The sequence below is a fragment of the Mastigoproctus giganteus genome, chromosome 13, assembly GCF_048544385.1.
Source record: "Mastigoproctus giganteus isolate SK-2022 chromosome 13, ASM4854438v1, whole genome shotgun sequence".
In the NCBI taxonomy this organism is placed as follows: Eukaryota; Metazoa; Arthropoda; class Arachnida; order Uropygi; family Thelyphonidae; genus Mastigoproctus; species Mastigoproctus giganteus.
The window spans coordinates 131,631,491-131,647,587 of NC_143587.1; the positions used below are offsets into that span (position 1 = coordinate 131,631,491).

At 40.2% G+C, this 16,097-nt stretch overlaps 1 protein-coding gene across 1 annotated transcript in view; it reads left to right on the forward strand.

Moving 5' to 3' along the window:
• The first annotated feature begins 221 nt into the window (after positions 1-221).
• The window catches only part of LOC150076444 (receptor-type guanylate cyclase Gyc76C-like), a 303,616-nt gene continuing 287,740 nt past the window's right edge, over positions 222-16,097 (forward strand). The window contains exon 1 of the mRNA XM_090387981.1: positions 222-744. Within this exon, the coding sequence (XP_090244107.1) occupies positions 292-744 (453 nt within the window). The 5' untranslated portion in view covers positions 222-291. The remainder of the gene's footprint in view (positions 745-16,097) is intronic.

Sequence of the window (16,097 nt, forward strand, 5' to 3'; positions counted from 1 at the left end):
CAAGGTTGCCGCTTTCTTTTTCTTCAATTTTCTTCTTCGTGCGGACTTTTCTTCGGGATCTTAAACTGCCGATCAAGGTGACTCTTACCTGCCACTTTTCCCAAGTTACTCCCATCACGCAGTAGTAGCTTTGACTGGGTCGCAAGGACACCCACGTGCTTACGGTGGCTATCGTCGTAAAGGATCGCTACGGTGTAGCACGTGCTCTCCCGCAGTGTGCGACAGCCATGTTACGCGTCTTTGCTGCTCCAACTGCCGAGGTTGCTTCCACTGCCATTCACTCGTTTTAGAATGGCTTCCCAAAGGATCGAAGTGCTGTCTAACTGTTCCCAAGAAGTGAGACTTATTGCTGCCAAACGTGGATACTTCCTTCAGTTGTTAAGATTTGTTTTAGTGATATCGATTTGGATAGTCGACACCGGACCGCGCTTCACTCTAGCCGAAACATTCACTGTCGGTTACCTGCCGATCGTTATGAGTACTATTACGAATACGAAGAAACAAGGTCTGGTTATATCAGGAGCAATCACTTATGCTCTAGATCGCATTAATGCGAACTCGTCCTTTTTAGGAGGTCATAAACTAAAATTGATTTACAATGATACCGAAGGGGACACTCTTATTGCAACGAAGGCTCTGATAGAGCAATGGCGAGAAGGAGCTATAGCCTTCTTTGGACCCGAAAATTCCTGTGAAGTGGAAGCAACTGTTGCTGCCTCATTGAATCTTCCAATAATTTCGTACGTAAGTACATAGCTATGCATATTTTATTAATTTTAATTAATGTTCCACTCGCGCTACTTCATTTTAATAATTCAAGAATGCCGCGAGCCAAAGTGACACGAGACCATTTGTACGAGAAAAATTGCCAACATTAAAAATTTGTAACGCTTCTTTCATAGTATTTGTCAAACTGCCTAGATATATTTATTTTATAATTAGTTTCATTTTGACATTCTAAAGGGGTGATGGATTTTGCATTTAAATTGGTGAAGAGGAAATATTGAAGCTTTTGCGAACAAAAAGGTTAATTTATGAATAATATACCTCCTAACCTTCATTGTCAGTGCTAAATTGAAAACAAAAGCAATGCGAATATGGGAAAACTAGGGATTTTATGCAGTCGATTAGGTGAGTGTTATAACCTTTTTTTTATTTCTTGACAAACTCATAAGTGATTCCCTTAGATATCAGCCATTTACCATAATTAACAAGGCTGGGATTATTTCAATAATTATGAATTCATTTATATTCTTTTAAGTTATAAATTATTAAAACGTTTATTTGCAATCAGCATCGGCTGAAGTTTTAATATTCGAATTATTGCTATTAATGGTAATTTTAGACTGAATTACAACTGAAATTTTTAATGGGTATTCCTCTATCATCATTTGACTTTCAATTTCAAAATAACCGGATAACCTTGGTATTGATGAGTAACTTTATACGCATGCCTGGTTTTTTAAATATTTTAAAGTGGAATTATTTCCACAACATCGAACAAAACTAGTACTTTAAAAACAGTTGGAGAGCTCGAAGGTGTAAGAGAATTCTTGCACTTCCATTACTCGCATTGTATGCAGAATATGTAAATGTATTCCCTATCAGTATCATTACTATTTGAGTATTCATTTTATTTTATACTTATCGAATATTAACGTATTTACTAAAATTTAACTTGTCCTCTTAGTACGTTTTAATTCTAAAAACATTTTAAATTATTCTGCGGATATTTAGAGCCTTAAGCCTCATACATAATGTAAAAAGAATAGGGTGTGTGTAACTACATGCATGAGCACACAGGTGTGATGACGTATTAGAAACGGCGCGTAAACAGCACACTTGGCAACATGGAACCGTACGAACTGACGTAGGAAATAAGCGGGGTGCCAAACCCTTGGTTTTAATTTTGTCTTTCGATTTAAATCGAAAAAGGCCAATGTAGGCGATTCACCTCGGGAGGGAGATTTACTGCCAAGTATGGTCCTGAATATCATTTACACATAAGTTTCTCCAGTTTCTGTCTTTTTTTTTTTTTTTAAGAGATAGTTTGTTTTTTATTATTAAACGTAATATTTTCGTGTTGGTATAATCACATTCTTGACTTTCTTTTAAGTTATCTAAGTGCTCGAAAGTCTTACCCGGTGATCTAGAACAAACTATCGATTAAATTTTATTCCTGGCACGCGCAGTAAGCTAAAAAAAAAACCCTCCGAAGCTAGCTAAGAAAGCAGAGTTATGAAAATCAATGAACTCTGGCTGTTGCAGGCAACAGTTGGTCGCTTTGAAACAACGAGTCATCCATCCCTTGGAGTTCTAAGCAGTTTTCTAAACTAATTAATTCTGACATTTGCTTCGTTAAATATGGGATGGAGTTAATCAATTTCTTCTCAGCCAATAAAGGAGATGATGCATGCATACGAGCATTTTTTGTATTTCCTATACTTTAATGAAGAATTACGTTCTGATAGCATAGACTTTCAATGAATGATGTTGCGAGACTCTTAAAATTCGGGTTTGAAACAATTTTTAGCACTTCCATCAATTGTATTGCAATAGAAGTATCGCTCCTACAGTAGACTCGTTAAAGATGTACCGTTTTCCCAGCTTAGCCTGCCCCATTTTATAAAAGAGATTTATTTTGTAAGGATACAAGTCACTTGAACATGTGAGATGCAAGGATCTTTTTTATGTCATATTGGAGGGCTTAAGGATTCAGAGAACCTGATAATTGGGGAGGAGGGGAAGTCTTTAGTAAGACTCGCAACACATGAATTGACCAAAGTTTAACTCTTGTCCTCTTCAAGGGTACTTGTGAGATACTCCATAAGTCTACATACACGAAACGATCCATAGAATTCAACGACAATCTCCAGCAGTTACGCGTCACAGAGAAAAATGGAAAAAAAATATTATATGGATGAATTAAGGTAGTAAAAGTAAGCAAATTACAAAACTTGACCTGTCTGTATAGTAATTCTAGCAGTGTTGTAAAGGAAATGAGTGGACTTATTATTAGATATATGATGCAAGGAAGCCCGAGGCTTATGCTGCACCAGCCAAAAATATTTCCCGAGTTACCCAGAGAGAGAGGAATCATCAAGAAAGAGGATGATGATGATATCCAGCTCAGGACCCTGGGTTTCCAAGCCCATACTCGCCAGATGTGAGCCTCTGGGGTTAATGTATCAATTCGGCTATAGAATGGCCCCATAACACTACTTTTAAGGGACTTTGGGGACTGTATGATAGCTGCATCATAGACACTGCTGCCATGCTCAGGTGTTCACTCACTGTTGTGAGTGAACACCTGAGCATGGCAGCAGTGTCTGGGGAAGCGTTATCTTGGATGAAGGTACAGAACTCCAGATACTGGAAGGCGGTACTGTAACCGGTGCACGCTACTGTACTGAGATAATCCTTCCCCATGTGAGTCTGTTTTGAGTTGCCATTGACCCCGAGTTCGTGTTTATGGATAACTCCACACCCCATCGCACTACAGCTCTTGATATTCTTTTGGAGAGTGAGGACATTATTCGTATGGATTGGCCTGCCCGTTTTTCACCGATCTAAATCCCATTGAACACATATGAGCCGGTCTGGGGAGACGCTAGCTGCACGTCCACACCCACCAGAAAATGCTCACCAGCTGAAGATGGCGCTAACAGAGAAATGGACGATTTTACCGCAAGAACCTATCAACAACTCCTGGTCAGATCAACTAACGATGATGTTGCAGTAATAACTGAAACATGGTGCCCTGATTTAGAGGATAACGAATGGCTAAGTAATGTTCAAAAGATAAAGAGTGTAGCCAAGGGGCCGTGAGTTTATTCAATTATCAAAAGCTGCTTGGAAGCAACAAGGTGGTTCCCAGAATCTTATCAAATCCAGGAATATGTTCAGTCTGTGTGATGACCAGTGGAAAGGAGTTAATGATAGTAGGGGCAGCTACAGGCTAAACAATAATGAAGAGTACGATAAATATCTATTTCGAGTGAACGAGCGAGTGCGTCAGTATGGGTGACTTTGATTTCCCTCTATTGGATTGGAAATCATGGATATGCGGTTCACATAACGAAAAAAAAAAAAAAAATAGCGGAGACCCAGGGACGTATGATGTAAGTCATATTATACGGGAAAAAAGCGATGGTAATTGCATCCAACCGTGAGTAATATAAACGCGATCATCGTTGAAGTAGGGAGAGTGGATTTAAATGATGGTAATATGGATATTACGATACATAAAGACATGCAATTCAATGGGTTGTGCAAGAAGGGTACATGGTGGTTTATCTACATTTTATGTGATTAAAATGTTCTTGTAGTACGTTTTATGCACTACAAGTAGAAAAAGAGGGTCATTATCCCTCTCTGTAAGACGATGGTGGTACCACCCTTGAATATTGTATCCAGGTCTTGGAGGCCACTTAAAGAAAGATATCGAACTTCTGGAGAAAGTGCAAAGGGAGAATACATTGGTGAAGAGCGCTAGGCAATAACTCTCTGAGGAACGGCGTAGATTATGCGGTCTTTAGAGCTTAGTAACTTAGCAACTAGAAACCTTGTTTGGGAGATTGACTGAAGTGTATACTGCCCTAAGGGGGGGATAATAGTAAAATGATTGACGGAGGAATATTCTCAGTCGTGAGTGGGACAAGAATTTGAGGGCACAGATATAAAATCTAATGGAAGCACAATTACGTATATGGAGCTTTAAAGAAAATAAGCGAAAATATTTGATATTTTAAATCCAGACAGGGGTTACACTCTGACTTAAGCAACTAGAAATAACTTGAAGTCATTTTAAAGAACTTTAAACAGCTATAAGTGTGGAGATAATTTTGATAGATAAAAGCTAAATCCTAGATTATAGGAATATTAATTTTTTTTTGTTGTCAGAGATTTAAAAAATTCATTTTGTGTAATGTTTTGTTTGATCGTTTAAATAAATATGGAGTTAATATCAAGAGGTAGCAGTATATTTTATCTGCTAGTTACTTCTGTCCTTTTCGTGAAAAAAGGAAAATCCCAGAATTTATTTCCTCTCAATGCCGAATAACTCGGCCAAGGTTTAAGAAAAAGTTACAATTCTCTAATTCCAGATTAAAATAGAAACCAGACATTTTCCTTATAGTGTAGGAAGTCAGCTTTCGCAACCACCATCTTCGGAGATAGTTTTTGTTAGAAAACATTCATCTAGAAAACGTTTCCTTAATGTATATTTCGATGAAGTCATTATATCAGCTGTAAAAAAATCACTTAAGAAGGATAAGTATAATGTTTTCATTAAAAATCGAAGCAGCATATGTTCGAGACATTAAAAATCGGTTTGTGTATTTTTTTCTACCATCATTCAGATCTTCGCAGTTGATAAAATTTTATTTTCTTTTTGATGCTTTAAAGAGAAACTAAGAGATTTCTCTCTGTTATTTATTTTTTTAAATCTTTTGACGGATACACAGTCCATGTTTTACTAAACAAGAACTGGAGGTTGGAAAGTTTTCGGACGAAGCCACTTCACTCAGAACCAACAAATCCTATATCGCTATTTCAGCACACCCTAAAATCTTTTAATGCATTTAATGTTTACCGAGCGCCCCAAAAAAGAAATGTGACGTTTATTGACCGTTCACTTGGAGGAACTTCTTTAAGTCAGTGACAGGAAATCCTTAGCCGCAAAACAGATCCGAGGACAATAAAAATCGATCGTTAATTCTTTTAAGTTTAAAAATAAAACCTCATACAAACACCCATAAAGATGAGTCTTTTTATCTGAACTATACTTTGATAGTAGATAAGTGGATAAAAAAAGTTCATGGACATTTAAGCTGTCGAAGATTCGTTCTTGTTCAACATTTATGACCGACAGTCTCTTTTTAACTTAAAAATCCTGGAATATTCAAATTAAGTGATGGTAAACTTTATTTAAGAAATGTTTATCCCATTTTCTGTTTCTGAGAAGTTTTGTTCGTTGTTATGATGCTTAAAAAGTATGTTTTAACCCTCATATTTACGTCTTACGCATATATGGCTATTTCCTGCTTCGTGGTCTGACTTGACAAAGTGGTACCGCGATCGACTTTCAAATTATAGCATTTGATGACCCTTTTTCAGGCACATTTAAAAAGAAATTATGGATATTGATAGCATACCTTGTAGGGAATTGAATGAACATTTTATAAAGCCTATAAAATGCAACATCCATTTAGAATGATCACGCAGCAACGATCCTGCGCTGAACGTTAAAAGCATGTGGAATTTTGTGGAAAACTGATGCATTATTTATAACAGAAACCAATAAAATTACTGTGGGGAGGAACGTTTACACAGCGCAAACTGTATGCCCACTTATCAAAAAAATAGAGAAGGCGTGGGTCTAAACATTTGCGTGACGTAGATAAAAACCTACTTCTGTTGTGGTATTGAACGAAGAAGTCGAAAGAAAAGAACACAGCTATTTATATAATAACAACCGTATCAAACAATCTACAGCGGTTGTTGTTATTCGGTTATAGGAACATTAACCATGTATACCGTTTTACGCTTTCATGTTATGTCTCTGGAAGCTGTGTTCATGTGCCAACTTAGGTGGAAACATTGCATTATTCAATCTAATCAACATAATGCAAAGTATTTTTGTACTTAGAATGTCTTCAGAACTGCATTGCTCGACTCCAACAAATGCCATGGATGTTTATAAGAAGTTAGCGACAGGATTTGAGAATATCAAATTTAAGAGCTTGGAATTACTTTTCATAATGCATCTAAACTACAGCATCATGACATTCTTTTGAACTGCGTTGTGTACAGCCACGTATTGGTGAACACTCGTCTTGTTTATGGTATTATATATCGGTTCCATTTGGCGTCTTATACTGTAGACCTAGAGTAACTTGTTGAATAATCTTTTGCAGATAAATTTAGCTGGTTCCACTTCGTGGTTGTGTCTTTCTGTCTTAAAATACCCCACTGGCTCATTAATTTTAAATGTGTTTAAGTCTACGGGAGCACTGGTGGTCAGTGTTCACCAAAACGACTTAAATGTGAATTTGTTTTTCTTTTCTTATTGGCTTGTCTTTTGATTTATATCACTGAAAATCAGTGATTTTCAGTGAAACATACCAACATTATCCCAGATAATGTTGGTATGTTTATTTCCAAATTGGAAATATGTACATAATGGAGTAAAGCTTTCCGTGATGTTTTCTTACTACTTCAGTGACTGCCAATACAGTAGAATTTGAATAGAATTAAATTTTTTATAGTGTAATTAAGTTTTAGTAAATCAAAATTAGATCTAATTGGAACAATTTTGTTTTCAGGTAATTTTTTTATAAGTAAATAATAGGTAAACACCAGGTGTTTCTGCACGAGCTTGTTGATTTATCTCGTTGAATCTCGCTACCAGCTGGTTTGTTAGACAAGTCTAAAAGATTGTCTTTTCGATCTCAATGTCAGTTTTTACTTGTGCCCTGAGGTAACATTACTGCAGATATTGGCTTAGTGGATAATAGATGGAAGTTAAAATAAAATGCAATAAAGACAAAACTAAATAATATTGTTGGAAAATTTTTCCAGTTAAAATCTTTTGTTTCTAGGGTTTTTGGTAGGGATTGACCTTGGTCGTCGTGGTGTACTTTTTATTTGGAGGAGGAGTGTTTGCAGTTAAGAAGTTTAAACTTATATTTAATTTAGGTTATGACTCTGTTCTTAAAGATATATACGCGGCTGTTTTTCATCTGAATTCATTTGAATTCAGATCAAATGGATTCAGAGATCAATTCAAGGTTAATGTTTTCCGAGGCTTCAATGGCTTCTTTGGAAAAAAGTTTTAACTTTTGGCAAACCAACATATTTTTGGAGTGGGCATGTCTCACAGGATGTAGAGTAGTAAGTGACTATTGGTACTTTACTAAAAAGCATCTTGATCGTCGTTTATGATTTTTTGTTTGTTTCTGTAATTGGAAGGATTTCCTCGCGCTCGCACATAGTCTGGTATATACTTGACGTCAGGCATAGTACGAAATCTGTCACAAAAATCCCTGCACAAGAGTTTCAGCCACTTATCAAAGGTTAAAAACACATATGTCCGTGATTTCTGTATATCCCTTCTGACAGCTTAAATGCTTCTACTGCCAGATGGCTAAGCGGTTGTCACAGATTTATGCGGCGTTCTTCCAAAACTAGTAAAGATCTAATCTTTTAACGAAGGGATTTGTATCACTCTGTTGCATATTTCTCTATTTCGAAAGAACTGTTTATTTTATAAACTCAAGTTAAAAAAAAAAAAACAAAAGGAAAACTAATAATTGCGAATAATGGCGGGCAGGAAGGACATCAAGAGTTATCGGGGCATTCCACTACTTTAAAACAATATCACCAAACGATTTGTTTAAAAGGTGAAACGCTGTTGTGACAACTGTTTTGGGACATATTGGGCCCTCATTACAGCAGTTATTCCCTGATAAAATTAGCTGTTTTCTTATTTCAAAGTTCAAAATTAAAGTCAGCTTAACCACAAATATAAAATCAGCTCCAAGCACAGTCACTTTTAAATAAATTATTAAAATTTTCAAATATAATATAGTAAAAATTGCATAGCTCATTTCGAATATAAGAATTATAAATGTAAGGTATATTTTTATAGTTATGTTATTGTAATGACAATAACAATATAAGGTACATCATTATCGTCATTGAAATTATTTCCTATAACGAAATTCCAACGTACGAGTAGCAGAATTACACGTAAACACACGTAATTGAGCTACTGTAGAAAAGAGGAGTATGGGTACATCCATGATGGCGTCAGGAAAGAGTCTCCTATGTGAAAGAATGCTGTGTCATCAATTTTGGACGAAAGAACGAACAAACAACAAAACAAAAGTTCACAGAATGACTGAAGCAACAGAGTAATGAACTATCTGCTACAAACGATTTTGTAGCGTCAATTGGGGAAACAGTTTTTAAAAAAAAAAAAAAAAAATGAATTTAATTAATAGGTAATTTGGGTATGAGACCAGGATTAGAATTACTTCCTCAAAGCATACTGAAAATATCATGTAAGAAATTTTAAAAAAGCTTCTCCTTTGCATTTCTTGATGCGTATTTATGAATTTAGGTAGGGTGCTTGCGAATATTACCTAAGTTCACATAGCATCAGTGGTTGGTCCAGAAATGAAAGAAAACTAAATGTACAAGATTAAATGCAAATTTGAATGGTTTGTGCTTTTTTATTAATGTGATCATCCCGAACCAAGATCCGGGTATAGTCGCCAATCTTAGTTTAATATCACCTTCCTTGTTAGCTCTTATTCATTGATTAAGTGCTGGTGGATTCTCCCCTGTGTTCTTTACTGGCATCTCCCAGATTTGGCCGGAAAAAAATCAGATGAGAATGTAAGTAATGGAGATTGATTGATATGCTGCATCCCATTTTTCCATAAATTTCAATCAACTTATCAAACTAGTTATTTGTGATTTTCATTCTTATTGTTACTAAGAAAACTATTCACTACGCAAAGAAACGACTTCTCAGTATTTCTATCAACATTTCCTCAGTCGTTTTGTCTTTCAGTTCTTGTCAACATCTGCTTAACTTGTGGTCTAATAAATGTGCAACTATTTACTTTTTCAGCAGAAAAGTTTGAAAGCATAAAGAATATATATGCTTGTCAATGTTACCTTAATTATTCAGTGCTTTAGCAAACTGTTTGAACATACTTTGCCAGCTTGATATGGAATGGTGAAACCAAGGCTTTATTTCTTGGAACAAAGGGATTGTTTCTTTCTCCAGCATTGTGGAGTCTCCAGAGATATCCTGTTCTTCTCTAACACAAGCTTCACATTAATGTGAACAGAGGGCCTAAGGAGTAATCGGTATGTGTGTATGTACATACACACACACACTGAGTGATCACTGAATTATGACCACCACTATGAAAATTGAATGCGACCTGTTGACCACTTGAGGTACGACAATGCGAAGTTAGTCGACCTGCGCAGCATAGATAATGTGTCAGTGGTTCAGTAGGTAGTAAAATTCCGAGCGTGGGTAAAAGTAGGGATTTATCGGACTTTGATAAAGGACAGATTGTTGGTGTCTCTATTTCCCAAACGGCTGAACTGGTAGGTGGTTCGAGAGCCGCCGTAGTTAAAGTGTACAAGGACTGGCGTTCAAATGGTCAAACAACGACCCGACGGCAAAACTGCAAAGGTCAGTGAAAGGTTGATGTTAGAGGTGAGCGCCGGGTGCGACGACTCGTACAGGCGAACAGGCGCAGCACTGTAAGAGTTCACTACTCAATACAACATGAGCCAACCTTGAACAATATCTGGCATGACTATGCGTCGCACGCTCGAACGTATGGGCTTTACCAGCAGACGTATCCCCTACGGCATCCTCTTCTAACCAAGATCATCGGCGTAAACGACTCGCCTGGTGCAAAGAGCATGCAAGTTGGACGTTAGAAGACTGAAAGAAGGTGTGTTGGTCGGATGAGTCACGTTATTTACTCCACACATGGATGGTCGTGTACGGATTTGGCGTCGACAACATGAGGTTCTTCATCCAACATTCATTGTATCAAAAGTGCAGGCCGGTGGAGTGCGTATGTATGGTGCGGGGCTTGTTTCATTGGCGGGAACTTGGACCCCTGGTGCATGTGGGACAACATATCAGTGGTCTCCGCTATCGTCAATTGCTTGTTGACTGTGTACACCCCGCTATGTTAAAATTTTCCCCGAATGGCGATGGTGTCTTCCAAGATGACAATAAGCCGAGCCATCTGGCACTTGTTGTGCAGGAACGGTTTGAAGAACACGGTTCTGACTTCCAGCATATCGATTGGCCTCCGAACTTTACCGACATCAATCCCATAGATCACTTGTGAAACGCTATGGAAAGGCATATTAGGCCTCTGGATACACCCCCCTCGACGTGGGCACCTGTACGTGGTGAGGGGACCTCCCAGTGACGCTGCTGGACTTCCAGACTAGCATCACTGGGATCTAACGCCCATACCTTGGTTCCAGGGTTACATCGTTGGAATCCGGCGTGTGCAGCCGTGCGCCGCGACCCGTGGAAGCGAAAAAGGGGATCCTGGTGGTTGAGGGGCCCAGCCTTAATACACCACTTTGGCCCCTGCTTCGACGAGACGGGTGGTCCCGGACCGGCTCGACTGGGATCAATCGGCGGGTGGTATTATACTGCTAGGGTCAACTGCGTTCCAATAAGTCTCCCTCCCTATGGTCCTGGGACGGGATAAAGACTTATTGGTAACGTGGGTATGGTGTTCTAAGCGAACTCGGCGTCCCATTCGTGTACGCAGTACCTGCTAGTTCACGAGTGGGCGCCCCCTCGTAGGGCTCCGTGGTGGGTGAGGTACTTAGGCATCAGACATTTTCTCTTTACTCCTATGAGTAATTTAAACCCCATTTCTTCTGGGGCCCCAACAAGGCCCCTACCTAATCGAGATCATGACGCAGATAACACCTCTGCAAAAAGAGCCAGAACTGAGGATAAAACACCATCTATTACACCGCTTTTCCTCATTCTCCATTCTACCGGAGAGCAGTCCATTGGAAAGATGTCACCCTTCTTCATCCAGAAAGGATTAGAAGGGTTGGCAGGTTCACCAAAATCTGTAAAAAGACTGCGTTCTGGCGACCTTTTGGTCGAAGCTTCAAATGTTAAACAGGCGGAAAAAATCCTGAACGCCATATCAATAGGGGGAATACCTATCATCGTAACCCCCCACAAAACTTTGAACTCTTCACGTGGTGTCATTTCAGAGTGGGACCTTCTTCATGTTTCTGAAGAAGAGATCTGCTCTGAATTGAAAGAACAAGGAGTGACGGCTGTCAAAAGAATATCAATGAGAAAAGATGGGAATCTCGTCCCTACCCGAGTTCTCATCCTAACGTTTAACACCCCACGGCCTCCAAGTTCCATCAAGGCAGGCTATCTAAACTGCCCAGTGAGGATTTATATCCCAAACCCACTGCGGTGCTTTAGATGCCAAAAATACGGCCACTCACAAACATCTTGTCGTGGTAACCCTGCCTGTGCTCGATGTGGTGCGAAAGACCACGAGAGCAAGGAATGTTCAGCTTCTAAACCGATCTGTGTAAATTGTCAACAAGATCATCCTGCCTACTCTAGAGCATGCCAGCGGTGGAAGGATGAAAAAGAAATACAAAAACTGAAAACAGAGCTGAATATCTCCTACCCAGAGGCCAGAAAACGTATCCAACCAGTAAATAGCGGGAAACCTTCATACGCCCAGAAGGTTTCTGCTAAGTGCACTATCGGGACACAAACTGAGATGACTATACCACCAAAAGAGTCATTCACCCCGATTGCACGCTATTTATTGAGTTCTCAAAAGCCCACCAAAAAAACAGTCAGTTGCCACTCCTATATCCGTACCTCCTAGTACTCCACCACTACCAAAACCAAGTGGTAAAGAGCCTCAAGGAACAACAGAAAAAATGGATGTAGAAAACAAGGAGGTACAGGATGAATCAGTCTTGGAACTCTTTGCGGAGGAAGAAATGGACACGGGACAGCGTCCATTCTTCCCCAAAAAAGATAAAGCCAAGACTGATAAAAGTAAGCCCTCAGCACCTCGGAAGCCGCCTGATGGACCCACCAAGCCAAAATAATGGCTAAATTCCTACAATGGAATTGTCGTGGATTCCGGCGAAATACAGATGACATCAAGGCCCTCCTGCAAAAGCACGAGCCAGTTTGCTTTTGCTTGCAGGAGACTTATTTAAAGGCAAATGATGATCCCACCATGCATAACATCACAATCTTTCGTAAGGATAGAATTGCGGATGGTCCTGCTCATGGAGGAGTGGCTATCCTTGTGAATAATCAGACCCCAGTTCAGCCCTTGCTAATTACAACCAGCATAGAGGCTGTTGCAATTCGCCTTACAGTGGGATTTCTATTAACGGTCTGCTCTATTTATTTGCCACCTGGGACTGACATCTACCAGGAAGACCTTGATGATCTTGTAACGCAGTTGCCTCCCCCTTTCTTACTTCTTGGGGATTTTAATGGACATAACACCCTGTGGGGTAGTGCTAACATCACTGGAAGGGGACGGGTCATAGAGCGTATGCTCAATGACAATGCCCTTTCCCTTCTAAATACTGGAACAAACACCTTCTTCCACATGCCTACCCGTACCTTTTCTGCCATTGATCTCTCTATCTGCTCCCCTTCTCTACTCCCTTCACTCACCTGGGAAGTGGAGGAGAATCCATACGGAAGTGATCACTTCCCTGTGATAACCTTGTTACACAGTGGGAGACCATGTCTTCCTTTTAGGTTACCACGGTGGAAGTTTGATCAGGCTGACTGGAATGCCTTCCAACATCAGGCAAATTTTGACCTCAGTACAGTCAGTCAGGAGCCTATCAATGACGCAGTAACGTACATCACAGAAATCATTGTCCAAGCAGCTGTGAATACTGTTCCAAAAACATCTGCCCGGTTTCCACCATTTCCCAAACCTTGGTGGAATTCACAATGCACAGCAGCAAAAAAGGCTCAAAACAAAGCGTGGGGGATATTTCGCCGATATCCTACCACGAACAACCTTATAGCCTTCAAACGTGCACGAGCCAAAGCACGCTACATCCGTCGTCAGAGTCAAAAGGAATCGTGGATCCGTTTTACATCATCTATTAACCAGTCTACCAACTCTAAGGTAGTCTGGGATAAAATCCGGAAAATGAAGGGAAAATATACATCCCACCCTTCTTCAATCCTAGATTATAATGGATGCGCTATTGCAGATCCAACTGCAATAGCCAATGCTCTTGGGGAAACATTCTCTAACATCTCTGCAACATCTTCGTATTCCCCAGAGTTCCTGGTCGTGAAACATAAAATGGAAAAGCAAGCACTTAATTTTAAGACCAAGGGCCTCCATCCCTACAACGGGGCATTCACTATAGAGGAACTGAAAAGAGCCCTTACTCTTTCCAAATCAAGTGCTGTTGGACCAGATGGCATCCATTATGAAATGATTAAACATCTTTCACCAAAATCTATGGACTGTCTGCTCCTTCTGTATAACAGAATCTTTACTGAAGGGCAGTTTCCGGACTCCTGGCGAAAGGCAATCGTTCTTGCCTTTCCTAAGCCAGGAAAGGATCCAAAAGTCACCACCAATTATCGTCCTATTGCTCTGACTAGCTGTCTGTGCAAAATCCTGGAGAGAATGGTGAATTCTCGTTTAATCTGGTATTTAGAAACAAATGACCTTCTCTCCAACATCCAGTGCGGCTTCCGAAGGAACCGGTCCACTTTGGACCATCTTATTAGACTGGAAACATCCATCCGGGATGCTTTCCTAAAACGTGAACACTTGGTGTCGGTGTTCTTTGACATGGAGAAAGCGTATGACACAACTTGGAGATTTGGCATCTTAAAAGATTTGCACAGCCTAGGCCTTAGAGGGCATCTCCCCGTGTTTATTCAAAACTTTTTAGCCAATCGATCTTTCCAAGTTCGTGTGGGATCCTCACTCTCTCGCTCCTTTAGCCAAGAGGAGGGAGTACCACAAGGATCAGTATTAAGTGTCACGCTTTTCGCCATCAAAATAAATTCCATCACAGAACAACTTCCTCCAACTGTAAACAGTGCCCTCTATGTTGATGACTTTAGCATTTTTTGTCAGTCATGCAACATGAGGGTTATTGAAAGACAACTGCAGAAAGCCATTGACCGCCTCAACTCCTGGGCACTTGCAAATGGCTTCAGGTTCTCGCCGGAGAAGACCGTTTGCGTACATTTTTGTCGTAAGCGTAATCTTCATCCTGAACCTGAATTAATGCTCGGACAAAATGCTATTCCAGTAGCAGCGGACACAAAATTCTTGGGACTCGTATTTGATAAAAAGTTGACCTTTCTGCACCACATCCGTCAACTTCGCACAAAGTGCACACGCGGGCTTAATATTCTCCGCTCGCTCTCCTCTACATCTTGGGGAGCGGACCGATGCACGCTTCTTCGGCTTTACCGTGCACTTGTGCGATCCAAACTTGATTATGGGTCCCAGGTATATTCTTCAGCCAGAGACAGTGCCCTTCGATGGCTGGATCCTGTCCATCACCAGGCTCTTCGTATCGCTACTGGAGCATATAGAACATCTCCTGTCCAGAGTTTATACGTCGAAGCAAACGAACCACCGTTATCCCTTCGACGTAAGCAGTTGTGTCTAAACTACGCTTTTAAACTGAAATCCCTGCCAGACCATCCTACGTGGCTATCCGTTTTTGAGCCACGATGGGAAAATTTGTACAATACCCGTAAGACTGCTAATCGTCCTTTTGGTATTCGTCTCCAAGAGCTACTCATAGAACTTGATATCAAGGTAGACAAGGTTGCCCAAACACCGAAGCAACCCCTTCCACCCTGGCATGCTCGTATTCCAATATGTGACTTGCCCCTTAAAAATTGGGGAAAGTCGGACACGCCATCATCGGTCTACCTGCAGCTTTATTCAGCACACCGAGCTGAACATTCTGACTTCGCGCCAGTTTACACAGACGGTTCGAAGTCAGAATCATATGTGGGATCTGCTGCTGTCTTTAGAGACACCACTACATCGGAGCAGATTCCCTCTGAATGCAGTATATTTACTGCAGAGCTGCACGCTATTGAGCTAGCTTTGGATCACATCAGTAAATGCCAAAACCAACGGTTCATTTTATATTCTGATTCTCTTAGTGTGTTACAGGCTTTAATAACCGTGAGATTTAATTCTCATCCAGTTCTGTCTAGCATTCAGCAGAAGATTCACTTCCTCCGTGAACGTGAATATGATATCCGCTTCTGCTGGATTCCTAGCCACATTGGGATTAAGGGAAATGATTTGGCTGACACCGCAGCCAAATCAGCAATTCCCAGAAATAATCGCTGCCTGTCAGTCCCCTATACAGACTACAGGCAAAGAATACACGAGAAAATACACTCCCAATGGCAGGACTCGTGGAATAGACAGACTGGAAATAAACTATATCGTATAAAGCCTGTAATTGAACCGTGGCAGTCCAGTCTGCGCAGGAATCGTAAG